The following is a 25,783-nucleotide window of genomic DNA, read 5'->3' as shown; positions in this document are numbered from 1 at the left end:
CGTTCAGAGCAAAACAAAATCGGATAGACGGAGAGAGAGCCGCTCTCTGCTACACAAAAGTCCCAAAGACGAGAGACCCCAAACGACAGCCGATCGAGCGGCTACGAAGCTCTTAACTTTTGGGGCCTCGGGAAAACTTCTCGCTGCAGTTTAATCAGTTGCTCACAACAAGCTGTTCGGTTGAGATGGGCTCCCAAGTAATATGAAAGGAACAGCTCCAGAAAAACAAATGCAATTATCATTTATTATATGGAATTCTCAAACGATATTTACTTTATAAACAAATTAAAGGACACCCATATAATATAACTTCCCGAGGATCACATTTAAAAGTTAATAACATATTTCCAGATAAATATTTTAGTTTAGAAGGCGAGATAATAGAAAAAGCACCAAGTAACATTGAAATTACTAACTATATCATGTTGATCTTAGGTAATGTTGGATATGTGAAATCATAAGGTTGGTACAAAATCTACAGGGGGCTTTCGTATCATCCTAGGTCATGAGCCCGAATAGAATTCCTATATAATAAACAAATGAAATACATTTACATACATATGTTTTTAATGGTTATATAGCATGATAAGTTCGTATCTTTTATTCCGGCTCTGGGTTTTGGCACAAGCCGGAGAAGAAAACACTTTGAAAAAAGCCGGATAAGGGGATGTAAATATACCATGAGAGACTATGTTCTCTCGGCTGTACAGAATGCCAAAGACGAGGACAGCCGAAGGCATACGAAAAGAGCCGATCGGCCGACTATCAAAATCAAATATTTCGGGGTCTCGAGGAAAACTTCTCGCTGCGGTTCCGTCAGTTGCTCGAGAAGAGCCATCCAGTGCGGTTGGATGAGCTCCCCCCAAAGGAATACGAAAATAATAGTGAAGAAAGTGAAATACAGCATACAGCAGATAAGAAAGTGAAATACATAAGAGTGAACCGGGAAAGAAAGAGATAGAACCGGAAGTGGTCCGTGGAGAAAGGACTGTTCGTTATCGCAGCGCGGGTGCTTGAACTCTCGGCACAATGGGGCACGGAGTGGCCTCCATTGGGGCTCTGCTGGTGATCCTGGCCATCTCATATTGCCAGGCGGAGCTGACGCCGCCATATTTCAATTTGGCCACGGGCAGGAAGATTTATGCCACAGCTACGTGTGGCCAGGATACGGATGGACCCGAGCTCTACTGTAAACTCGTGGGAGCCAATACGGAACACGATCATATCGACTACTCAGTTATCCAGGGACAGGTAACTATAATCGACTTGCAGCAACGCCCAAAAATCTTTTCAGTATACATACATCATGAGATAATCTTTAATTTTACACTGAAAAAAATATTTCATGTAGATAATTAAATTAACGCTGTCTTAGGACAATTAAATATTGTAATCGACTATATTCGTTATACAACTTAAGTCAGAATTTCTTGAAAGTATATTTTAGTTGGAAAATCCATGATTTATATTTCAAGTGTGCACTGCATTTAGACGTCCCCCACATGTGTTGAACATTCGAATTGGGCTCTAAAAATACTCTGGACTCGATTTGGATTCCATTTACTTTTTCTAACATGTGTTTCTTTTTTGTAGGTTTGCGATTACTGCGATCCCTCGGTGCCGGAGAGGAATCATCCGCCAGAGAACGCGATCGATGGCACCGAGGCCTGGTGGCAGAGTCCTCCGTTGTCCAGGGGCATGAAATTCAATGAAGTCAATTTGACCATCAACTTCGAACAGGTAAGCAGCAGAGAACATAAAAGATACCAAAGGTATCCGGCCTAAGAAACGCATAGGAGGGAGACGTTGGATGGATGCAACTCGTTTTCGGGTTCGAGCGCTTCGATGGGATCGGATCGTAAAATTTGAAAACAATTTTAATGGGTTTTCATTTCGTCGACGTCGAAGTCGACACAGCAAAAAACTGAACGAAAAAAATGTTGCTGAGCTCGAGTATTTGTTGTTGGCAAAGGGGAAGACTTTGGAGTTGTGGGTTATCAGTATGTCAGCAGCTCATACATATAAAATATACATACTTATACATACAGTGATATATACGAACATACATACATGCACACACTCTTGAATGGGAGCTCTCGGCTTACAAGCTGCTTAGAAACCGACTCGGAGCATTGACTTTTTCGAGGGGTTCATTCGGATTTCTGTATGGTTTTTTAGCGATAAAGGCATTATGTTTCTTAAGGCACCAGCATGCGACACATATGAATTGGGAGCAGGCTGATAATGAACCAAAGTCGTAGCAAACTACAGTCTTATCATCAGTTTGCGTCTCAGTTGGTTCTATAAAAAGTTGGGCCTCGATCTCGCCTACGTTCTTATCTCACTTGCAACGGAAACGAATAATCCACGAGGTTCCCGAGTTAATTTTTGAGAATAATTGCGCTAGGATTTCCACAGCTCAGCATGATCTCATTCGTTTTAATTCCTCAGTTGCACTTTTCTTAATTCACGGAATGCAACTGAATATGAGACTCAGATTTATATATAGACTCCGCAACACTACGAGTTCTAGCAATTCACATGCAAAATTTGTGAGATACATTTTTGCCGAATTATGTACATCGACGTTTTTGTTTATGCTTCAAAATCATGAACTTCCACATGGGTAAACTAATGAAAACACAGAAAAGCAAACAAATCTGGGAAACCAAACAGTATTTAACATGTGCGCCTGTGTACAAAGATATTAACGCATGGCTGTATCGTTGTATATATGTGGATCTCCGTATCTTTCAGTTCGCTTTCAATTGAAGCCAAATTAAAAAGCAAACACAACCCAAGAAAATAAAAATAAACGAAGATGGTGGCCGGTCTACTGCAGAACATTTGGAGTTAATTTCCCCACAGTGATCTCATGTGGCTGTCTCATATTTGTCTGTGCTGATATGTAGTACATATATACGTAATGTGTACACTTGGCTAATAAATTTCAATGAATTTGCTTGTGCAAAATGAATTTTGTGTCTTAAGAGAGACTTGAAAATAAGCACAGGGGTAATTCACATAAGTGAATCGTATCTTATTTGTGGTCATGTAATGATATTACTGATTAGATTTTTATTAAATATCTCCTCTGAGACATTTAACTTTTAGACGTAACATATTATTGGAATATTAAAAGTTTTGGTGTTGGCATACTTATTGCTTTGTTGATTTCAAAATTGTTCGCCTTTTCAGGAATTCCATGTGGCCTATTTGTTCATCCGCATGGGCAACTCCCCTCGTCCGGGTCTCTGGACGCTGGAGAAGTCCACTGATTATGGTAAGACCTGGACTCCTTGGCAGCACTTTTCCGATACTCCCGCCGATTGTGAGACGTACTTTGGCAAGGACACCCACAAGCCAATTACCCGCGACGACGACGTCATCTGCACCACTGAGTACTCAAAGATTGTGCCGCTGGAGAACGGCGAGATTCCCGTGATGCTGCTAAATGAGCGACCCAGCTCCACCAACTACTTCAACTCTACGGTGCTGCAGGAATGGACTCGTGCCACCAACGTCAGGATTCGTCTGCTTCGTACCAAGAATCTTCTGGGACATCTGATGTCTGTGGCTCGACAAGATCCCACGGTGACGCGTCGATACTTCTACTCGATCAAGGACATCTCGATCGGAGGAAGGTGCATGTGCAACGGACACGCGGACACCTGTGACGTCAAGGATCCAAAGAGTCCAGTCCGCATTCTCGCTTGCCGTTGCCAGCATCACACATGCGGCATCCAGTGTAACGAGTGCTGTCCAGGATTCGAGCAGAAAAAGTGGCGCCAAAACACCAATGCCCGGCCCTTCAACTGCGAACGTAAGTATTCTGGTCTCCTTCAAACGGACATCTCCCTTGGACGGACACAGAAAAGAAATTTGAATTTCCTAATTTGATTTCTAGCCTGCAACTGTCATGGCCACAGCAACGAGTGCAAGTACGATGAGGAAGTGAACCGCAAAGGACTGTCCCTGGACATTCACGGACACTACGATGGTGGTGGTGTTTGCCAGAATTGTCAGCACAACACCGTGGGAATTAACTGCAACAAGTGCAAACCAAAATACTACAGACCCAAGGGCAAGCACTGGAACGAGACCGATGTCTGCAGCCGTAAGAAACATTTAAACTTTAAATGAATCCGTAATATCATTGTTCTCTCAACTACTTAGCATGTCAATGCGACTACTTCTTCTCCACCGGACACTGCGAGGAAGAGACTGGAAACTGTGAGTGCCGTGCTGCCTTCCAGCCACCAAGCTGCGACTACTGCGCCTACGGATACTATGGCTACCCCAATTGCCGGGAGTGCGAGTGCAACTTGAACGGAACCAATGGCTACCACTGCGAGGCGGAAAGCGGACAGCAGTGTCCGTGCAAGATCAACTTTGCGGGCGCCTACTGTAAGCAGTGCGCCGAAGGATACTACGGATTCCCCGAGTGCAAGGCATGCGAGTGCAACAAGATCGGCTCGATTACCAATGACTGCAACGTGACAACGGGAGAGTGCAAGTGCTTGACCAATTTCGGAGGCGACAACTGCGAGCGCTGCAAGCACGGTTACTTCAACTACCCCACTTGCTCATGTAAGCCATTTATAATATTTTCCAAATACGATACTTACTGATGAGAATTCCAATTGTCCTTGACAGACTGCGATTGCGATAACCAGGGCACGGAGTCGGAAATCTGCAACAAGCAGTCTGGCCAGTGCATCTGCCGTGAGGGTTTTGGAGGTCCCAGATGCGATCAGTGCTTGCCAGGATTCTACAACTATCCGGACTGCAAGCCCTGCAACTGCTCCAGCACTGGTAGTTCGGCGATCACCTGCGACAACACCGGCAAATGTAACTGCCTCAACAACTTTGCCGGAAAACAGTGCACGCTCTGTACTGCCGGATACTACAGCTATCCCGATTGTCTACGTATGTACCTACAAGCCATCAGATACATTTCAATTATAAGAACTTCCGGTTTCTCTTGACTTGCAGCTTGTCACTGTGACTCTTATGGGTCTCAGGGAGTGTCCTGTAATGCGGATGGCCAATGTCTGTGTCAGCCGAACTTCGACGGACGTCAGTGCGATTCGTGTAAGGAGGGCTTTTACAACTTCCCCAGCTGCGAGGACTGCAACTGTGATCCTGCGGGAGTGATCGATAAGTTCGCCGGATGCGGATCGGTGCCCGTGGGTGAGCTGTGCAAGTGCAAGGAGCGTGTGACGGGCAGGATTTGCAATGAGTGCAAGCCATTGTACTGGAACCTGAACATTAGCAATACGGAGGGATGTGAGATTTGCGATTGTTGGACAGATGGTACTATATCCGCCCTGGACACGTGTACCTCCAAGTCCGGACAGTGTCCCTGCAAGCCGCATACTCAGGGCAGGCGCTGCCAGGAGTGTCGGGATGGAACCTTCGATCTGGACAGTGCCTCGCTGTTTGGCTGCAAGGATTGCAGTTGCGATGTGGGCGGCTCGTGGCAAAGTGTTTGCGACAAGGTCAGCGGGCAGTGCAAGTGTCATCCCAGGATTACGGGTCTGGCATGTACCCAGCCACTGACCACCCACTTCTTCCCAACGCTGCATCAGTTCCAGTACGAGTACGAGGATGGAACACTCCCATCGAGCACTCAGGTGCGATATGATTACGATGAGGCGGCGTTCCCCGGATTTAGCAGCAAGGGCTATGTGGTGTTCAACGCCATTCAGAACGATGTGCGCAACGAAGTCAATGTCTTTAAGTCATCTCTGTACCGCATTGTGCTTCGATATGTGAATCCTAATGCCGAGAATATCACTGCCACCATTTCGGTCACCTCGGACAATCCTTTGGAGGTGGATCAACAGTAAGTACTCGTAAGGTTTTGCTAGAGGATGATCATAAGTGTTCCGTTTTCACAGCGTAAAGGTACTACTGCAACCCACATCGGAACCGCAGTTTGTAACTGTTGCTGGGCCCTTGGGAGTGAAACCCTCAGCCATTGTTTTGGATCCGGGTCGTTATGTCTTTACCACCAAGGCCAACAAGAATGTGATGCTCGATTACTTTGTCCTGCTACCTGCCGCTTACTACGAAGCCGGAATTCTAACACGTCACATCTCGAATCCCTGTGAACTGGGCAACATGGAGCTGTGCCGTCACTACAAGTACGCCTCTGTCGAGGTGTTCTCACCAGCAACAACTCCATTCATCATCGGTGAAAACTCCAAGCCAACTAATCCCGTCGAGGTGTACACTGATCCGGAGCACCTTCAGATTGTCAGTCATGTTGGCGATATTCCCGTACTGAGCGGATCCCAAAAAGAGCTGCATTACATCGTGGATGTGCCACGAAGTGGCAAATATATCTTCGTGATTGACTATATCAGCGATAGGAACTACCCTGACAGTTACTACATCAACTTAAAACTGAAAGATAGTCCAGATTCCGAGACATCCGTGCTGTTGTATCCATGCTTATACTCCACTATTTGCCGAACATCAGTCAATGAGGATGGTATGGAGATGTCCTTTTACATTAACAAGGACGACTTGCAGCCAGTCATCATCTCTGTGAGTTCTTAATATAAATCAAGCAACACGAAACATAATAATCACTTTCCTATACTTTTCAGGCTGACATCGACGATGGTTCCCGTTTCCCGATTATCTCGGTGACTGCCATTCCAGTCGAGCAATGGTCAATTGACTACATCAACCCCAGTCCCGTCTGTGTGATCCATGATCAGCAATGCGCCACGCCGAAGTTCCGTTCTGTGCCCGATTCCAAGAAGATCGAGTTCGAAACTGATCACGAGGACCGCATTGCCACCAACAAACCGCCATATGCCTCACTCGATGAACGAGTTAAGCTGGTTCACTTAGACAGTCTAAATGAAGGAACCATCGTGATTGAGTGCGTTTGTCATTTCTATATATTATATTATAAAGAACATAAGCCTAACAATCACTTCCAGGTCAAAGGTTGATGCGACGAAACCGAATCTATTTGTGATCCTCGTGAAGTACTACCAACCGAGCCATCCCAAATACCAGGTGTACTACACTTTGACGGCGGGCAAGAATCAGTATGATGGCAAGTTCGACATTCAGCACTGCCCTTCGAGTTCCGGATGCCGCGGTGTGATTCGCCCCGCCGGCGAGGGTTCGTTTGAGATTGACGACGAGTTTAAGTTCACGATTACAGTAAGACCATTTGGATATCCAAACTAAGCGATTATAATAACCACCAATTTGTTTTAGACCGATCGTTCCCAGAGCGTTTGGCTCGACTACCTGGTGGTGGTGCCTCTGACGCAGTACAATGATGACCTACTAGTGGAAGAGACCTTTGACCAGACCAAGGAGTTCATTCAGAACTGCGGCCACGACCACTTCCACATTACGCACAATGCCAGTGACTTCTGTAAGAAATCCGTTTTCTCTCTAACCGCCGACTACAATAGTGGAGCATTGCCTTGCAACTGCGACTACGCCGGTTCCACGAGCTTCGAGTGTCATCCGTTTGGAGGCCAGTGTCAGTGCAAGCCGAATGTGATTGAGAGAACGTGCGGAGCCTGCCGCAGCAGATACTACGGATTCCCCGACTGCAAGCCATGCAAGTGTCCCAATAGCGCCATGTGCGAGCCCTCCACCGGCGAGTGCATGTGCCCACCCAATGTCATTGGAGATCTATGCGAGAAGTGCGCCCCCAACACTTACGGATTCCATCAGGTAAGTTATTTTTACTAGCTTTTTACGATAGTTGCTGAATATCTCAATTGCTGAATTGTCCACCAGGTGATTGGCTGCGAAGAGTGTGCATGCAACCCCATGGGCATTGCAAATGGAAACGCCCAGTGCGATCTATTCAATGGAACCTGCAGTTGCCGCGAAAATATCGAGGGCAGGGCCTGTGATGTATGCACCAATGGATACTTTAACTTCCCGCACTGCGAGCAGTGCAGTTGCCACAGGCCAGGCACCGAAGTGGAGGTGTGTGACAAGGTCGATGGCGAATGCTTTTGCAAGAAGAATGTGGTTGGCAGGGATTGTGACCAGTGTGACGATGGAACGTACAATCTGCAGGAGTCGAATCCTGAGGGTTGCACCACCTGCTTCTGCTTTGGCAAGTCGTCACGCTGCGACAGTGCTTATCTCCGAGTTTACAATGTGAGCATGCTTAAGGATATACTCATTAGTACTCCTGAATTCCGTGAAGAGAGCATCAAGTTTGAAATCTGGCCCGTGACCGATGAACTTCTTGTAAATGAGACCACGATGAAGGCAGATTTTACTTTGCGAGAGGTCAACGATGAACGACCTGCGTACTTTGGAGTCCTGGACCGTCTGCTTAACCAGAATAATCACATCACTGCTTATGGCGGAGATTTGGCTTATACTTTACACTTCACTTCTGGCTTTGATGGCAAATACATTGTGGCTCCGGATGTCATTTTGTTCAGTGAACACAATGTCCTGGTGCATACAAGTTATGAGCAGCCCAACAGAAATGAACCATTCACCAATCGCGTCAATATAGTGGAATCGAATTTCCAAACCGTTTCCGGAAAACCAGTTTCCCGAGCTGATTTTATGATGGTTCTGCGGGATCTAAAAATGATCTTCATCAGAGCCAACTATTGGGAACAGACCTTGGTGACCCACTTGGCCGATGTGTATCTAACCCTAGCCGATGAGGATGAGGAAGGCACTAGCTATAACCAATTCCTGGCCGTGGAGCGCTGCTCCTGCCCACCTGGTTACTCCGGCCTATCGTGCGAGGACTGCGCCCCGGGCTACTATCGAGATCCCAGTGGACCTTATGGTGGTTACTGCATTCCCTGCGAGTGCAATGGCCATTCGGAGACCTGCGATTGCGCTACCGGAATCTGTACGAAGTGCCAGCATGGAACTAAGGGTGATCACTGTGAGGAATGTGTGTCCGGCTACTATGGAAACGCCACGAATGGAACACCCGGAGATTGTATGATCTGCGCTTGCCCACTGCCATTTGACTCGAACAACTTTGCCGACAGTTGCGAAATCTCCGAGAGCGGAGACCAAATCCATTGTGAGTGCAAACCAGGATACACCGGACCACGTTGCGAATCTTGCGCCAATGGATTCTACGGACAGCCAGAGAACTTGGGAGAGGTGTGCAAGCCGTGCGAGTGTTCCGGTAACATTAATCCGGAGGATCAGGGATCTTGCGACACCAGGACCGGTGAATGTCTGCGCTGCTTGAATAACACCTTCGGAGCTGCCTGTAATTTGTGTGCACCTGGCTTTTACGGCGATGCCATCAAGCTAAAGAACTGCCAGAGCTGTGACTGCGATGATCTGGGCACCCAGGAGTGCGATCCCTATGTGGGTGTCTGCACCTGTCACGAGAACGTCATTGGCGAGCGTTGCGATCGCTGCCAACCGAATCACTATGGATTTGAGTCGGGTGTTGGCTGCCGCGCCTGCGACTGCGGTGCTGCCTCCAATTCGACGCAGTGCGATCCGCACACTGGTCACTGTGCCTGCAAGTCGGGAGTGACGGGACGACAATGCGATCGATGCGCCGTAGACCATTGGAAATACGAACAGGACGGCTGCACGCCGTGCAATTGCAATCAGGGATACTCTCGAGGATTCGGTTGCAATCCCAACACCGGCAAGTGCCAGTGTCTGCCTGGAGTAATTGGAGATAGGTAACTATCACTTGTATTCTTTGTTTTCGAAATGTTGAGTTTACTAAGACTACTTTTATTCATTCCAGATGCGACGCTTGCCCGAATCGATGGGTACTGATCAAGGATGAGGGCTGTCAGGAGTGCAACAACTGTCACCACGCCCTGTTGGATGTCACTGATCGAATGCGCTATCAGATCGATAGTGTCCTAGAGGATTTCAACAGTGTAACCCTGGCCTTCTTCACCAGCCAAAAGTTGAACTACTACGACCAACTGGCCGATGAAATGGAGCCCAAGGTTAAGCTACTGGATCCCAATAGCGTGGACCTGAATCCATCCAAAAAGGCCAACAGCGAATTGGAATCAGATGCCAAGTCCTATGCCAAACAGGTCAACCAGACCCTGGCCAACGCCTTGGATATCCGTGAGCGATCGAGCACCACCTTGGGTAACATAACAGTGGCTTATGATGAGGCGGTCAAGAGTGCCGACCAGGCGAAGGAGGCCATCGCTTCGGTAGAAGCTCTATCCAAGAATCTCGAGGCGGCAGCAAGCACAAAGATTGATGCTGCTCTGGAGCAAGCCCAACACATTTTGGGGCAAATCAACGGAACAAGTATTGAACTTACACCCAATGAAGAAGTTTTGAAAAAGGCGAGAAAACTCTATGAGGAAGTGAACACTCGCGTTTCGCCCATCAAGGAGCAAAACAAGAGCCTCAATCTACTCAAGAATGATATCGGAGAATTTAGTGACCATCTGGAGGATCTTTTCAACTGGAGCGAGGATTCCCACGCCAAGTCCGCCGACGTCGAGCGCAGGAATGTGGCCAACCAGAAGGCCTTCAACAATTCCAAATTCGATACCGTTTCGGAGCAAAAGCTACAGGCGGAGAAGAACATCAATGATGCTGGCAATTTCCTCATCAATGGCGATCTGACGCTCAGTCAAATCAACCAGAAGTTGGCTAACTTGAGAGATGCTCTCACTGAGCTCAATGCGGTCAACAAAAATGTGGACGAAGAATTACCCGTGAGAGAGGAGCAGCACAAGGAGGCGGATGCCCTGACCGATCAGGCCGAACAGAAGGCGGCCGAACTGGCCATCAAGGCACAGGATCTGGCTGCACAATACACGGATATGACCGCCAGTGCGGAGCCGGCCATTAAGGCGGCCACTGCCTACTCGGGAATCGTTGAGGCCGTTGAAGCTGCCCAGAAATTCAGCCAGGATGCAATTTCTGCAGCCGGAAATGCCACCGATAAGACAGATGGCATTGAAGACAGAGCTCATCTTGCCGACACCGATTCTACCAATCTTCTCCAGAAAGCCCGCCAGTCTCTGCAGAAAGTGCAAGATGACCTAGAGCCCCGTCTGAACGCGTCGGCTGGCAAGGTGCAGCAAATCTCAGATTTGAACACCGCCACCAAGAACCAGTTGTCGGATATTAACGTGCTGATTGATCAACTGCCAGCTGAGTCTCAGAGGGATATGTGGAAGAACTCGAATGCCAATGCCAGTGATGCCCTGGAGATCCTAAAGAACGTACTTGAGATACTGGAACCAGTGAGTGTCCAAACGCCAAAGGAACTCGAAAAGGCGCATGGCATCAATAGAGATTTGGATCTGACCAATAAGGACGTTTCTCAAGCTAACAAACAGTTGGATGACGTTGAAGGATCCGTGTCGAAACTAAACGAACTGGCCGAGGATATCGAGGAACAGCAGCACCGAGTGGGCACTCAGAGCCGCCAGTTGGGCCAGGAAATTGAGAATTTGAAGGCCCAAGTGGAGGCCGCTCGCCAGTTGGCCAACAGCATCAAGGTGGGCGTCAATTTCAAGCCAAGCACGATCCTGGAACTGAAGACACCAGAAAAGACCAAGCTGCTGGCCACTCGCACCAATCTATCGACCTACTTCCGCACCACCGAGCCATCCGGTTTCCTCTTATATCTGGGCAATGACAACAAGACCGCCCAGAAGAACAACGACTTCGTGGCCGTTGAGATTGTGAATGGCTATCCAATTCTCACTATTGATTTGGGCAATGGTCCGGAACGCATCACCAGCGATAAGTACGTGGCAGATGGCCGCTGGTATCAGGCTGTTGTGGATCGCATGGGTCCGAATGCCAAGCTCACAATTAGGGAGGAATTACCCAATGGTGATGTGGCTGAGCACAGCAAGTCTGGCTATCTTGAGGGATCTCAGAATATCCTACACGTGGATAAGAACAGTCGCCTATTTGTGGGCGGATATCCTGGTATTTCGGACTTCAATGCTCCGCCAGACTTGACCACAAACTCTTTCTCCGGCGACATTGAGGATCTAAAGATTGGCGACGAAAGCGTGGGATTGTGGAACTTTGTTTATGGCGACGATAACGAGCAGGGGGCCCGCGAGCGGGATGTGCTGCTCGAGAAGAAGAAGCCGGTTACTGGACTGCGGTTCAAGGGTAATGGATACGTCCAATTGAATGCCACATCAAACTTGAAGAGCCGCTCCAGCATCCAGTTCAGCTTCAAGGCGGACAAGGATACTTCCAATGGACTGCTGTTCTTCTACGGCAGGGATAAGCACTACATGAGCATTGAGATGATTGACGGAGCTATTTTCTTCAACATTAGCTTGGGTGAAGGTGGAGGCGTTCAATCCGGCAGCCAGGATCGCTACAATGACAACCAATGGCACAAGGTCCAGGCGGAACGTGAAAATCGAAACGGACTTCTTAAGGTCGATGATATAGTGATCTCCCGGACCAATGCACCATTGCAAGCGGACTTGGAGTTGCCCAAGCTGAGGAGATTGTACTTCGGTGGTCATCCGAGACGTCTGAATACCTCGATTAGTTTGCAACCCAACTTTGATGGCTGCATCGACAATGTGGTGATCAATCAGGGTGTTGTGGACCTTACGGAATACGTAACAGGCGGAGGAGTTGAGGAAGGTTGCTCGGCGAAGTTCTCTACGGTGGTGGCATATGCGCCGCATGAGTACGGATTCCTGAGGATGAACAACGTTACCTCGGACAACAGTCTGCATGTCGTTTTGCACTTTAAGACCACACAACCGAATGGAGTACTCTTCTATGCCGCCAATCATGACCAGAGTTCCACCATTGGCCTCAGCCTGCAAGATGGTTTGCTCAAGCTCAACAGCATGGGCAGTCAGTTGGTAATCGACGATCGTATTCTAAACGACGGCGAAGATCATGTGGTTACAGTGCAGCACACACAAGGCGAACTGCGTCTCTCGGTCGATGATGTGGACAACAAAAGGTGGGCATTACCAGATTGATGATTGGATTCCCATGCTAATCTACTTCTTTTCCTTCCCATAGACTTGGTTCTCCAGAGCCGCTTATCCTGGAGGGTGGTGACATCTTCTTTGCTGGCTTGCCGGACAACTATCGCACACCCAGGAACGCGTTGGCCTCTTTGGCCTACTTTGTCGGTTGCATCAGTGATGTAACCGTGAACGAGGAGATCATTAACTTTGCCAATAGTGCTGAGAAGAAGAATGGCAACATCAACGGTTGCCCACCCCATGTACTAGGTAAGCTGACTGGATTTAGCTATCGCTTGAGAGCCGAATTATGAACCTATATATTTGCTTACAGCCTACGAACCAAGTTTGGTGCCCAGCTATTATCCAAGTGGAGACAACGAGGTGGAGTCTCCGTGGTCAAACGCTGACACACTGCCCCCACTTAAGCCAGACATAGAAACCACATTAGCACCCACAACGCCTACAACGACAACCACGACAACTACCACAACAACTACGACCACTACTTCGACAACGACAACCACTACGACCCCATCCCCGGTAACCTTTGATGAAGACAAGGAGATCGAGGCGAAGACACCGCAAAGGACGCTAACAACCCGGCCACCAGCCAAGCTGAATCTTCCCAGCGATGAGCGCTGCAAGTTGCCGGAGCAACCCAACTTCGATGTTGGTTTTGCAGAGGCGGGTTACCGATTCTATGGACTACGGGAGCAGCGCCTGCAGATTAATTCACTGCCGGTGAAGGTACGCCGTCACCATGACATTGGCATCTCCTTCCGCACTGAGCGACCCAACGGCTTGCTCATCTATGCCGGAAGCAAGCAACGCGATGACTTCATAGCCGTGTATCTTCTGGATGGTCGAGTGACATACGAGATACGGGTGGGTGCACAGCTGCAGGCCAAGATTACCAGCGAGGCGGATCTAAACGATGGCACCTGGCACACCGTGGAGGTGCTGCGGACGCAACGCAAGGTTACCCTGCTCATCGACAAGTTGGAGCAGCCGGGATCCGTGGATCTGAATGCGGAAAGATCTGCTCCGGTGCTGAATGTCGAGTTGCCCATCTATCTGGGTGGCGTTAACAAGTTCCTGGAGTCGGAGGTTAAGAACCTAACCGATTTCAAAACCGAAGTGCCGTTCTTTAACGGCTGCCTAAAGAACATCAAGTTTGATGCTATGGATCTGGAAACGCCACCGGAGGAGTTTGGTGTGGTACCGTGCTCCGAGCAGGTGGAACGCGGGTTGTTCTTCAACAACCAGAAGGCGTTTGTTAAGATCTTTGATCACTTCGATGTTGGCACTGAGATGAAAATCAGCTTTGATTTCCGACCTAGGGATCCCAACGGCTTGCTCTTCTCTGTGCACGGCAAGAACTCCTATGCCATTCTCGAGCTGGTAGACAACACCCTGCACTTCACGGTGAAGACCGATCTGAAGAACATTGTGTCCACCAACTATAAGTTGCCCAACAACGAAAGCTTCTGCGATGGCAAGACGCGCAATGTCCAGGCCATCAAATCCAAGTTTGTGATCAACATAGCCGTGGACTTTATTAGCTCCAATCCCGGCGTGGGCAACGAAGGATCAGTGATCACAAGGACTAATCGTCCGCTCTTCTTTGGCGGACATGTGGCCTTCCAAAGGGCGCCGGGCATCAAGACCAAGAAGTCCTTTAAGGGCTGCATCAGCAAGGTTGAGGTTAACCACAGGATGATCAACATCACGCCGAACATGGTTGTTGGCGATATTTGGCAGGGCTACTGTCCCCTCAACTAATGAAGATCTTCGGAACGACTTAAGGACCTATGATTTATTTTGACCATGACTACGAAAAACTGCCAGGAAAATCCACTTTAGCCGACCACTGCTACTCAAAGGACAACGAACGAACAAGTTTCAAACGAACAAAATCGACGGGTCATGAAATAAGTCATGAGATCTTCAAATATAGATCTTCAGCAAAGATGACAGTCGTATATATTTGTATAGCTATAAGCCAAACTACGTGCCAATTCTAAAGAAACCATTTACATTTATATAACCTTTTTAAAACTCCTTATGTGAAACTTCAATTTTTGTAATTTCAATAAAACAATAAATATAACCATTTCAGTGAAATAAAAACTATGGTCTTTTAAGTGAATGGGTTCGGTGTAAAACACATATAAAATATATTTATTTCGATTTTACTTACATCAAATATATTCTAAAATATTTAAAAATGGTAATAAATATTACTCAATTGCTGACCACTTTTTTCGTCACGTTTCCGCGTTTTTGTTACTTAGTTTTCTTTTAGTTCAGCTCTCAATGTCAACGTTAATTTAGAATGAAGGTTTAAGCAAGCTAAACGTAAAGCACCTGATTCTAAATAAGTTATAAGTTTCAGATGTCGTACAGGTAGTTTAGCCGGTAGGTTAGAGGTGATGGAAATTGATTCGTGAAACTTTGCCAATTCTCCTCACCCATTTGGTTCTTAAAGACTTGTAAAATCTAGAATGATATACATAAATATGTAATTTCAGGAAATAGCTCACATTTCGAAGGTCGCAAGTGTGTAATTTAGAAAATTGCTCACATTTTGAATCACCTGTTGCAGATTCTGTGGAGGATTCTCCCACGAGGCAGCGGCATCGCAAAAGAATATAAAGTCGGGCACCACGCCTTCTGGATTCAATCTGATCATATGGCACATTCCCATAAAGGACGAATACTTCTCGGTGTTGTCCTGTATTTGACGTAGTATCGTACACCTTAATTTTTTTAAGGAAAAAAATTTTCAGAAAAAGAACACGCTATTGGAGCATAAAATGTGTAAATACCACTCCCGTGCAAATTCGGGCAAATAGGGAGCCACTTCATCTGGACACACATATCCTAGGCGCCCAATTGTTATTGCTTTAACCGAAGAGCAAATAATATAAAAATTTACTCCATCGGGAAATTAAAGATTCCACTTACCCGCATTCTCCAGAAGAGTTTTTGGCATATTCTGCCGGTTGATTATGATAATAAGGTCGCTAAGCACAAGGTGTATGTACTGCTTGGTTTCCTCACCTTGTGTTCGAAATTCAAAAAAATATATATTAAGTTACGTCTGAAAAGGTAAGGGCACTTACCCAATTTCAAGCAGATTTCCCCTATGGCCCAAGTTGCATTGTTGCACACCTCAATAAAGTCAGGGTTTAGGTTTTGCACCAAGCTCAAAAAGAACTCGGTGATGAAGGGGTAAACCTGGGAAAAACAGGCCTTGCTCAAATCACCCAGCAGGGCAAACGAAGATTGGCGTACCTAATATTACCCCATATTAACCCCACATGTAATAGATCAAAATAAAATAAGACATACTGCAGGCATAACGTCCAGCACGCACTGGCAGAGCAGATGCAACACATTGCTGCTGGCCACCAGTGGCTCGATGTGGCGGTCCAATCCCTCGGCTAGGGAACACAGCAGATCTAGGGCAGCTATCATGCGCTCCTTGTCGGGAAAGTCGTACGATTGGTTTTGTTCACACAGCTTGAAAGGAGTTGAGTTCAGGGCAAGAAATACATTGAAGCAAACCCAGTTGCTTACCATTTCCTGGTTGATAGTCTGCTCAATGAGGGAGATGCACCTGCGATACACCGGGTCGCAGTAGGGCAGAAAGCCGGACTGCAAGGCAGTGGCGATGCTCGAAAGGCACTCCAACAAAGGGAACAGATCCTTGTCGTCGTCCTTCAGCAGATTCCACTTATCAATTAGCGGAGGCATTAGGATGTCAATGTATTGCGGTTTATTCAGATGATGACCGACGGAGTCAGCCAAAGTACCCACGGCATCGTACAGTATCAGTAGATTCTTGTGCTGGTACTTGGAGAAGGCAAAGACGAGAGTCTTTAGGATATACTCCAGGTAGGGCACCAGTTCCGTGCAGGCCTCCTCCTCCAGAGTGGCAAAGGCGGAGCATGCAGCTTCCTGAACGCGCTTATTCGAGTCCAGGATTCGCTTCAGCAGCTCTTCCATGAGCGGCTTCAAGTACTGGTCGTGCGGCTGGTTGACAACCCAGTTGGCGTATCGCGAGAGAGTCCAGCATGTAATGGAGCGCACCAGTGCCTTCTTGTCGGACAGACAGCTAATCAGGTAGGGAATCAGCTCTGGCAGGTGTTGGATCATGCCCTGCATGCAGCCCTCGGCAATAGCTCCCAAGGCCAGGACGCCACTCTCTTTGATCACCCATTCCTGGTGGAACAGCGTCTCCTTTAAGATGGGCAGCACGACGGGTAAGCAATCCTCGCGGAAAATATTAGCCACCATGTCGAGGGAGGAAGCGCTGCACTTGCGCAAGTTCCAATCCAAAAACGACTTATCATCTTCATCTTCATCTTCATCCGATTCAGTATTTATTATGTGTACACGGGACTTGTGGAAACGTGGACTGATATCCTGCTCTCTATCAGGCTCCTCGTCATCTTCATCTACATTGCCCTTCAACAGAATAATGTCGACTTCCGAGTATTGCATTCGCCGCACAAGAACTGGGACCAACTGGGATAAAATGAGAGCCAGCATATCCCTGCAGTTTCTCTGCATTCCCAATGACAGCCAGAAGTCGGTGGCCTGCAGAGCTACGTCCTCATCGGCGTCCTGGGAGCACAACAAAATGTTCTAAAGAGATTTTTCGTTACACTACAATAAACCTTAAGATTCTGTCAAAACTTCATACCCCAACAATCTGGCACATGTGCGGTACCATGTGGTCACTGTGCACCTGCATCAGACACACAAATGCGTGGCAAACGTTCTTGCGAACCACGGGGTCAACATCCAAGGACACGTGTAAGAGATTCTTAATGAGGCTATCTATGTGAGGCATCAGGGTCGGAGATCTGTTTATGATGAACAGATTGATGCAGGAAATGGCGTGGGAGCGGATCTTTGGACTGTTGTGCTTGAAGTACTCCAGGAATTTTGGAATCATTATGTTCAGCGGTCTGTTGAGCGCTGCGGAGTCCAAAATCTCGACGGAATCCTCGCAAATCTTTTGCAGGGCACTGAAGGCTCCCTCGCACACATTGTAGTCCTGGTTGTCGAGCATTTCGCAGAGAGATGGAAGCAGCTGCGGCCAGTTGTGCAGACCGCCCTTGCTGGCGATGGTGGTGATTAGGATGCCCACGATGGCACGGATGAGCGGCAATGAGTCTCCTACTGCCTGCAGGCACTCGTGTTTGATGTACTCCACGAACTCTGGCTGCAGGTTTGTGCTTTGCTCAAGGATGTTGTTCTTGAGGATCAGTCCGCTCATCGTGCGCGTTGCCAGGTCCTCCGTCTTCAGTTTCGTGAGCACATAGACAAGATAGTTGTTGAAGTCCGGGTAGCAATTGAATTCCTCCAGCTTCTACGGAACCCGATGAGCATTGCTAGATCAGTTGGTTCTTCGTTACTTACCATTTGCACGGCTAGCTGCGTGGCTCTGTCCGGAGACTGCGAGACCTTGAGTATAGGGAGGAGCTGCTGCAGCCCTTCATCCCGTGGTGTCCACGCCATTTTGCAGCTGATGCGAGAGTTATATGGGTTTGTAATAATTGTATATGTGGGGTAATGTCTGCCAAAGGAGGCTACTGGAGTGACAGAGAATGACACTCTGTTCTTGGCCAACTTATATTGCCTCCAGATCATTTTTTTACCGCCGCATGAAAGGCATTATGTTGATGGTAATGTTATACATACATATTTATTCATATATACTTTTCAATTTACAGAAATCTCGATAGCTGAATTTTGAAATGGAGTTTAAGTCAAACAAATATATAAACTCCAGAAGAATAATCTCTAATCCATGTAGTTTGATGTAGGGATTAAACATACATGCATGTATTTCATATACATATATGCTTATGTTGTTATTGATGAATATAGGCGCGTTATATATATTCAATTTCGTTAGACATTTGCAGAACATTTGATTTAGCCTATACATGGGTTTTAAACTTAAAGGATTACGGGATATAAACCTATCAGAGTTGAATGTTCGATGAACGAAAAGTGTAAAACAATATTTACTAGGCTTGGTCCTGATTTACTTAAAGAAACAACAGAAGTGTAAATATCATAATTGTGTAAAGGACTAAAAACAGTTGGTATGTTCTCTTCATCGTTTTAATACGAGTAGCATACACGCGATAATAATGAAATACAAATTCTCTAATGCTGCACAAATTATAGTTTGATTCCTGTTTTAATTTGTTTCTTGACCTAACATTTAGTTTATTTGATGTTCCCTACTTTTTTTTTTTGGTTTGCCCTATCGTAATGAAAAAAAAATATTTTGAACAAAAACCTATTCTGCATAAAATCTATAAATATATTTCATATTGTTGTATATGTGTGGTGTGTATATGTTCAATGTTGTGTGTGTGTGTGTAGTTGTAGTGTTGATTCATTTTTTTGTTTTCATTTTTTCCTGCTTAAACGCTAATCACTAAGATCACCCGAGAGAGATACAAACGCACGCGAACGCGACCGGATTCCGCGATGAATCCGGATTAAGGTACAACGAAATCACGATTTTCCATTTTAGTTTTGTTTAGTTTAGTTTAGTTTCAGTTTTAGCAATTGCTTTGCTTCCGCTTTAGTTAGACCGTAGTTGTAGTTATTAAGTATTGCGATTATTATTTGGGACTCGGGGGCGAAAGTCCCTTATTGTTAGTTTTTAAATTGATTGAGTTTAACGCGACGCGAACGAACGACCCGAAGTTACTTTATTATCACACGTTCCCCCATTTTCGAAACGAAAAAAAAACACAAACGTAAACACGGTTTGCATAATTACATAATACTATTACTTAGATTTACTTAGTTTTCTTCCGCTTCATAATCATCGATTTATTTGTATTTGACTGAGTTTGGTTTTCCCTAGTTTTATTTTTCGTATGTTTTAGTTGTTCCGCGACAATTTCAAAGACTTTTGTTTTCATTTAGTAGTACACTTTACACCTAATCATATAATTGTAAAAAATTTGTTCTGTACAAAGATCGTAAATTAAAGAGTTTACGCAAAACACGAGCCTATACAAATGATATAAAAAAGTTTGAAGAAAATAATAATAGTTAATTAATTACACTTGTCCCTATACAAACAAAAATTATATAATAATACTTTAAAAAGTGATCAGTCAATGGTTGCTTTTGTATTCAGTTAATGGAAAATAAATAAATTACTCAACGAAATCCTAATCTCAATTTTTTAACTTTTCCCTATTTGCTTTGCTTTTCGCTTTCACAATGCGTAAAAAAACACCTAATTTTGTATAGCATATGAATATCATTAAGTGTATCAGTAAATTTGTATCAGTAACAGTTGCAATATTATCGTTATCCTTGTATTATATCCTTTTTTCAATTTTTTTTTTACTTTGTTTACCCGACGAGATACCACGAACGACGATTACGATTACGAACGAGCGACGAAAATACGCGAACGCGAAACCGTTAGAACCCGAAACGCGACGATTTTTTTCGATTCCATTTTTTATTATATAGATGATGAAAGTGTTGCATGCTGCTGGGAAATTCGAATCTGCTGTTGATGAATGCTTTCTATGGTTTTTGAACGGAGTTGAACATCAGTCTTTGTTTGATTTGTAACAATTTCCTTAGCTGAAGCTTTTCATATGCATTGCACTGCCATTGAATCCATTTTGCCACTTCTGATCTTTAAATTTCACAGGAGACCCAACACTTTCATCCTTCTAAGATTTCATTTAGTTAGTTAGCTATTATTTACCGCGACGAGAACCCGCAATATCATTTAGTTTTGACGATTTCTTTCTTGTTTAGCTTTTCTATTACCTATGAGAAACACCCGTGTGTTTAACATATTCAACTCTATTCCATTTTCGGTTTGGGTTTTGGGGCTGAGTGTATTGGAGGTTGGGGCATGTCTGCTATAGCACTGACTCCGGTTAAGTACGGCCGGAACACATAATTTTCTAGTAGTTCCTACTGAGTTTTATGCATTATAATGACATTTTATATGCTGTAAGCGGACAGACGAGTGCCTAAAGAGGTTCTACAGATCAAAGATCCTCTAGCTTGATTTCGAATATATGTGATTCTTCTGTATTAGATTTTTCGATATATGTTTGTGGTTTTAAATCTAGTTATGCAGTTGCTTTTATGTGGATTGGCTGTTTTTTTTTCGGTTTCTATAAGCTTAGATTTTCAATGTTAACTTAAAATTCGAACTGCATCGAATCAGATAACTTAAGGAGGCTAAATATAAAGACGACACGCTTATTACGCATACTTGTACATAATTGTCTAGTTAAGAAGTTGCTGCTTGTCTCGCTAGTGGGTGAAGGTGGGTGTTTTATGGCATGGCTAGCCTTAGATGTTATACATTGTGGCCAGGCGCTCGGCCAGTGTTGGCGGGAATTGCTCCACAAATCGACGCCAGTTTTCCTCGCCCACTTGGGTCTTAAAACCGTGCAGAATCTAGAAGAATATATAGGTATAAGTATAAATTAGGAAGATGTGTACCGGTTGTAAGAGACTAACCTTCTGTATCATCTGATGCAGATCCTGCGGTGGGTTAACCCACGAGGCGATGGCATCGCAGAAGAAAATAAAGTCTGCGACCACGCCAGCTGGATTCACCGTGATCATATGACACATTCCACGGAAGGCTGAGTCCTTCTCATCATTGTCTCGTATGTGCCGCAATGATGTGCACCTGCGTTTTTCAGAGAAAGTGTTTAGATGGCGTTTTCAACGTACGGAAAACTAAAGTAACAGGCTTTGGCAAAACACGAAAGATTAAAAGCAAATTGAATTTCCAGTTAAATGATGTTGATAAACGTGTTCAATTAATGTTGTTAGTGAGTTGTGGAACAAAGGAATAGATCGATGTGCTTATAGGTTTCAGTGTTTAAGCGTAATTTGAGTAATGGCACGGGAAGGATAGATAAGAGAATAGAAGGAAAGAATAAGCTATTTAAATATAAAACGTGTTACACACCACTGTCGTACAAATTCGGGCAAATAAGGAGCCACTTCAACTGGGCACACATAACCTAGACGACCGATTGTTATTGCTAAAAGAACAGAAGAAATAAGTATAAATAAATCAACTGAATAAATCAATATCATACGTAGTTCGCTGCGATTGATTGCTTAACTCGAATTGATTATCAATTGCGATTCTCGTCTATCTATATCTATGCATGTTGTATGGGAATGAGGTTCGATTTCGTTTCGTTGCTGCTCATGCAACAAGTAACACAAATTAAAAGAGAAACAAAGTTCCAGACATCCACATACACTCATACATTCAGAGTAATATATATACAAACAGATCGCATATAAGTTCATAGATAGCTCGGGAAATTCGAAAAATTTCTATCAGCCCAAACGAATTACCTGTGTTCTCCAGCAGCGTCTTGGGCGTGTTCGGACGGTTGATAATGATGAAAAGGTCGCTGAGTACAAGGCGTATGTACTGCTTAGTCTCCTCACCTTAAAATTAAAATGTATATTCAAATTGTAATATTACTCTTCATCAGCCCCGCCCACTTACCCAATTTCATGCAGATTTCGCCAATGGCCCAAGTGGCATTATTGCACACCGAAATAAAGTCCGGGTTAAGGTTTTGTCCCAGGATTGGGAAGAACTCGGCCATGAACGGATGCACGTGGGGGAAACAGGCTTTAGTCAAATCACCCAGCAGGGCAAACGAAGATTGGCGTACCTGGAATGCATTTTTAAAAATTCAAAGGTTAATTTTAGAAATTCAAAGTAAAGTTTTGAAAGAGACATACCTCAGGCAGAACGTCTTGCATGCACTGGTAGAGTAGGTGCATAATGTTGCTGTTGGCCACCAGTGTCTCGATGTGGCGGTCCAAGCCCTCGGCTAAGCCAGACAGCAGATCTAGGGCGACAATCATGCGCTCCTTGTCGGGATGGTCGTACGTTTGGTTTTGTTTACACAGCTTTAGGCGAATTTAATTGATTATAAATATGATAAACAAAAAAAACTGTTTCATTACCATTTCCTGGTTGATAGTCTGCTCAATGAGGGAGATGCACCTGCGATACACCGGGTCGCAGTAGGGCAGAAAGCCGGACTGCAAGGCAGTGGCGATGCTCGAAAGGCACTCCAACAAAGGGAACAGATCCTTGTCGTCGTCCTTCAGCAGATTCCACTTATCAATTAGCGGAGGCATTAGGATGTCAATGTATTGCGGTTTATTCAGATGATGACCGACGGAGTCAGCCAAAGTACCCACGGCATCGTACAGTATCAGTAGATTCTTGTGCTGGTACTTGGAGAAGGCAAAGACGAGAGTCTTTAGGATATACTCCAGGTAGGGCACCAGTTCCGTGCAGGCCTCCTCCTCCAGAGTGGCAAAGGCGGAGCATGCAGCTTCCTGAACGCGCTTATTCGAGTCCAGGATTCGCTTCAGCAGCTCTTCCATGAGCGGCTTCAAGTACTGGTCGTGCGGCTGGTTGACAACCCAGTTGGCGTATCGCGAGAGAGTCCAGCATGTAATGGAGCGCACCAGTGCCTTCTTGTCGGACAGACAGCTAATCAGGTAGGGAATCAGCTCTGGCAGGTGTTGGATCATGCCCTGCATGCAGCCCTCGGCAATAGCTCCCAAGGCCAGGACACCACTCTCTTTGATCACCCATTCCTGGTGGAACAGCGTCTCCTTTAGGATGGGCAGCACGACGGGTAGACAATCCTCACGGAAAACATTTGCCAATACATCGAGAGCAGCTGCGCTGCACTTGCGCAAGTTCCATTCAGATAGCGAGCTATCGTCGTCCATTCCATCTTCAAATTCGTCGTCGTCATCATCGCCTGCCGCTCCAGCTCCACCCTCTTGTGTACTCCTGATTGTGTGTGCACGGGACTTGTGGAAACGCGGCCGGATATCCTCTTCTCGATCGGGCACCATGTCATCCTCCTCCACGTTTCCCTTGAGAAGAATTATGTCGACCTCGGAGTACCGCATGCCTCGTACAAGAACCGGAGCCAATTGGGATAGGTAAGGGGCAAGCACGTCCTTGCAGATGCTTTGCTCGGCCAGGGATAGCCAGAACTCGGATGCTTCCAGGGCCACACCCTCATCGGTGTCCTGTGTGCGCAACAGCATATACTGAAATGGAATACATAGGAAATTAAAAAAAAAATGCCTCCGATTATGAAAATATAAATTTTAAAGATATACCTCAATAATCTGGGACATGTGCGGCATCAGACGGTCCATTCGCACCTCCAGCAGCATGACCAATCCGTGGCACACGTTTTTTCGCACCTCATGATCCTCATCTGAAGACAGGTGAAAGAGGTTCTCAATGAAGCTGTCTATGTTTAGCATCAGGGCCTGTGATCGGTTTATGATAAACTGGTTGATGCAGGCAATGGCGTGGGAGCGGATCTTTGGACTGTTGTGCTTGAAGTACTCCAGGAATTTTGGAATCATTATGTTCAGCGGTCTGTTGAGCGCTGCGGAGTCCAAAATCTCGGCGGAATCCTCGCAAATCTTTTGCAGGGCACTGAAGGCTCCCTCGCACACATTGTAGTCCTGGTTGTCGAGCATTTCGCAGAGAGATGGAAGCAGCTGCGGCCAGTTGTGCAGACCGCCATTGCTGGCGATTGTGGTGATTAGGATGCCCACTGTGGCACGGATGAGCGGCGATGAGTCTCCCACTGCCTGCAGGCACTCGTGTTTGATGTACTCAACGATCTCCGGTTGCAGAGTGGTGCCGTGCATGCGGATGTTGTTTTTGAGGATTAGACCGCTGAGGGATCTCGTGGGCTCGTCCTCTGTCTTCAGTTTGGTCAGCACATAGATCAGATAGTTGTTGAAGTCTGGGTAGCGATTGAATTCCTCCAGTTTCTGTTGAAAGGGGTAAGTAATGTAAATGCTGTTCGGGGTGGTTAGTAGAAGTTATCACTTACCATCTGTACGGCCATCTGAGTGGCTGTGTCCGGTGACTGCGATTCTTTAAGGATCGCTATGATCTGCTGCAGACCTTCTTCCTGTGGTGCCCACGTCATTTTGCTGCTGCAATTGAAGATCGGATGGTTTTAGGTTTGAATAGTTAATTCGGAATTATGAATTAGGGTTAATGGCCTCGCAAGGGGTAGCAAATGGGGGAGAAAGAGAGAGCAAGAGAGACACTCTGCTCGAGGCCACTCACGCACACCAGGGCATTTGGCACCCACACCCGCAAACAGGCATCTGCTGTTGTGAAATTTACGTTTTCCGTCCGATCTTCCCTTGGCACTTAATGGTTTTACGGCGGAAGGCGCGAGCTGAAAGCCCTTCCCCGCGAGTAACGTGCGATTTTCTACACACAACCCCAGACAAAAAAAAACACGAATAGAACTCGCCTTCCTCCGCCATATTTCGTGACATCCGACGGGTGGCTGAAAACGCTTTTCCGAGAAAAGTCCTGCATTGTCCGCATACCCGGTACTCACCTTTGGGTTTTGGCTGTGCTTTAAAACTATTTTAGTTGGAATTTTCTTAAGCTTTCCCGTAAATTTTCTCTTTTTTCACCTTTTCTTTGCACAATTAGCTAGAGGTATACAGTGTGACCGTGCGCGAGCGAGGGAGTATGCCATTTCTTTTTTAGAGATGGCAGCGTGCCGTCGCTGAGACATCATATTTTGCGAAACTAAATTTATTAATTAAACGCAAAGTGTTTTAAGGACATTTTTGACTTGGGCGCCAATTAATAAGTCGTTATAGATAACCAGTTTGAAATGTAAGAATCACGATTATATAATATCTTAAATCACAAATGGTGAAAAGGAAACATTTTCGAAAAAGAAAAT

The 25,783-nt window shown here is 45.9% G+C and overlaps 3 protein-coding genes across 5 annotated transcripts; 1 reads left to right on the top strand and 2 right to left on the bottom strand.

The window, feature by feature from the left end:
• The first annotated feature begins 831 nt into the window (after positions 1-831).
• LOC120450587 (laminin subunit alpha) lies at positions 832-15,080 on the top strand. Its single transcript, XM_039633707.1, has 15 exons — positions 832-1,251; positions 1,594-1,740; positions 3,199-3,823; positions 3,908-4,117; positions 4,177-4,590; positions 4,657-4,929; positions 4,996-5,848; positions 5,904-6,555; positions 6,618-6,898; positions 6,960-7,188; positions 7,246-7,716; positions 7,783-9,680; positions 9,749-12,940; positions 13,003-13,217; positions 13,282-15,080. The coding sequence occupies exons 1-15, from the start codon at positions 1,030-1,032 to the stop codon at positions 14,730-14,732; spliced, it is 11,133 nt and encodes a 3,710-aa protein (XP_039489641.1). The 5' UTR covers positions 832-1,029; the 3' UTR covers positions 14,733-15,080.
• Positions 15,081-15,103: 23 nt separating this feature from the next.
• On the bottom strand, positions 15,104-18,582 carry LOC120450389 (transportin-1-like). Of its 2 annotated transcripts, none has more exons than XM_039633380.1 (9): positions 18,384-18,582; positions 17,662-18,333; positions 16,533-17,603; positions 16,305-16,475; positions 16,076-16,247; positions 15,918-16,013; positions 15,779-15,854; positions 15,535-15,709; positions 15,104-15,449 (listed from the first exon to the last, which is right to left on the bottom strand). In XM_039633380.1, exons 1-9 carry the CDS (start codon positions 18,480-18,482, stop codon positions 15,342-15,344), a joined length of 2,640 nt encoding a protein of 879 aa, XP_039489314.1. In that variant the 5' UTR covers positions 18,483-18,582; the 3' UTR covers positions 15,104-15,341. The 2 variants fall into 2 exon arrangements, with proteins under 2 accessions (XP_039489314.1, XP_039489315.1); XM_039633381.2 differs by having other exon boundaries at positions 17,662-18,330.
• Positions 18,583-21,033: 2,451 nt separating this feature from the next.
• Positions 21,034-25,581, bottom strand: LOC120450390 (transportin-1-like). 2 transcript variants are annotated; one of them, XM_039633384.2, is made up of 10 exons: positions 25,427-25,581; positions 24,902-25,007; positions 24,168-24,839; positions 22,983-24,095; positions 22,755-22,925; positions 22,513-22,684; positions 22,356-22,451; positions 21,955-22,030; positions 21,495-21,669; positions 21,034-21,431 (listed from the first exon to the last, which is right to left on the bottom strand). In XM_039633384.2, exons 2-10 carry the CDS (start codon positions 24,998-25,000, stop codon positions 21,324-21,326), a joined length of 2,682 nt encoding a protein of 893 aa, XP_039489318.1. In that variant the 5' UTR covers positions 25,001-25,007; positions 25,427-25,581; the 3' UTR covers positions 21,034-21,323. The 2 variants fall into 2 exon arrangements, with proteins under 2 accessions (XP_039489318.1, XP_039489319.1); XM_039633385.2 differs by having other exon boundaries at positions 24,902-25,004; positions 25,427-25,570.
• Positions 25,582-25,783: the final 202 nt, after the last annotated feature.

Source organism: Drosophila santomea, chromosome 3L, assembly GCF_016746245.2.
Source record: "Drosophila santomea strain STO CAGO 1482 chromosome 3L, Prin_Dsan_1.1, whole genome shotgun sequence".
Taxonomy (NCBI): Eukaryota; Metazoa; Arthropoda; class Insecta; order Diptera; family Drosophilidae; genus Drosophila; species Drosophila santomea.
This window is presented reverse-complemented; position numbering and strand designations above follow the sequence as displayed.